This window comes from Hyalella azteca, unplaced genomic scaffold (genome assembly GCF_000764305.2).
Source record: "Hyalella azteca isolate HAZT.00-mixed unplaced genomic scaffold, Hazt_2.0.2 contig15814, whole genome shotgun sequence".
NCBI lineage: Eukaryota > Metazoa > Arthropoda > Malacostraca > Amphipoda > Hyalellidae > Hyalella > Hyalella azteca.
Window position 1 is genome coordinate 51,903 of NW_025945651.1, and position 1,123 is coordinate 53,025.

General features: G+C 51.6%; 1 protein-coding gene across 1 annotated transcript in view; it reads right to left on the bottom strand.

Moving 5' to 3' along the window:
* LOC108670095 overlaps positions 1-1,123 on the bottom strand; it is a gene marked incomplete at its 5' end in the record, with an annotated part of 7,845 nt that overhangs the window by 4,628 nt on the left and 2,094 nt on the right. The window contains 2 exons of the mRNA XM_047884661.1: positions 539-740; positions 1,018-1,052. Of these exons, the coding sequence (XP_047740617.1) occupies positions 539-740; positions 1,018-1,052 (237 nt within the window). The remainder of the gene's footprint in view (positions 1-538; positions 741-1,017; positions 1,053-1,123) is intronic.

Genomic DNA, 1,123 nt, shown 5'->3' on the forward strand with positions numbered 1-1,123 from the left:
CTGGAGTACTGCTGCCAGCTTTGGACACCACTAAGGACATAACGGCTTCCCATTCTGGAGCTGTCTCTTATACACATCTAGATGTGTATAAGAGACAAGGGCTCTGAAGAGGGTCTATAGCTGGCAGCAGTACTCAAAGAGAGGGATCACAAGGGCTCTGAAGATGGTCTATAGCTGGCAGCAGTACTCAAGGAGAGGGATCACAAGGGCTCTGAAGATGGTCTATAGCTGGCAGCAGTACTCAAAGAGAGGGATCACAAGGGCTCTGAAGATGGTCTATAGCAGGCAGCAGTACTCAAAGAGAGGGATCACAAGGGCTCTAAAGAGGGCCAATAGCTGGCAGCAGTACTCAAGGAGAGGGATCACAAGGGCTCTGAAGAGGGTCTATAGCTGGCAGCAGTACTCAAGGAGAGGGACGTACTTCACAAGGGCTCTGAGGAGTACGATCATGGGTGAACGCCCCCAAAGACCCACCCACAACATCACACACACCACCAATCACACACTACACACATAACACCACACATACAACACTCACCCGTCACGCTGTCCCCCATCCCCTCCTCTGGGGGAGGAGGGACTGTGCATATGGCGCCCACGTCCCCCAGTTTGCCGTCGGTGTTGCCCCGCTCGCCCCACGAGGCGATCAGTTTACCCCCGCTGGGGGAGAACACGTGGACCTGACACCCGTCAACCACCAGGATCTCCCCCAGCGCCGTTACTGCGATGCCCGTGGGTTCCTGTGGGGGACACATGGGGGTTAGAATGGGGGACACACATAGGGGTTAATGTGTGGGACAGGCTGGGTTATTAACCCTGATGGGGGAATAATATCACCCGTCATTTCACCTTAAGTTTGTCATGGGTGAACAACATCACCCATCATTTCACCTCAAGTTTGTTGTGGGTGAACAACATCACCCATCATTTCACCTCAATTTTATCGTGGGTGAACAACATCACCCATCATTTCACCTCAATTTTATCGTGGGTGAACAACATCACCCATCATTTCACCTTAAGTTTGTCGTGGGTGAACAACATCACCCATCATTTCACCTTAAGTTTGTTGTGGGTGAACAACATCACCCGTTATTTCACCTTAAGTTTGTCGTGGGTGAAC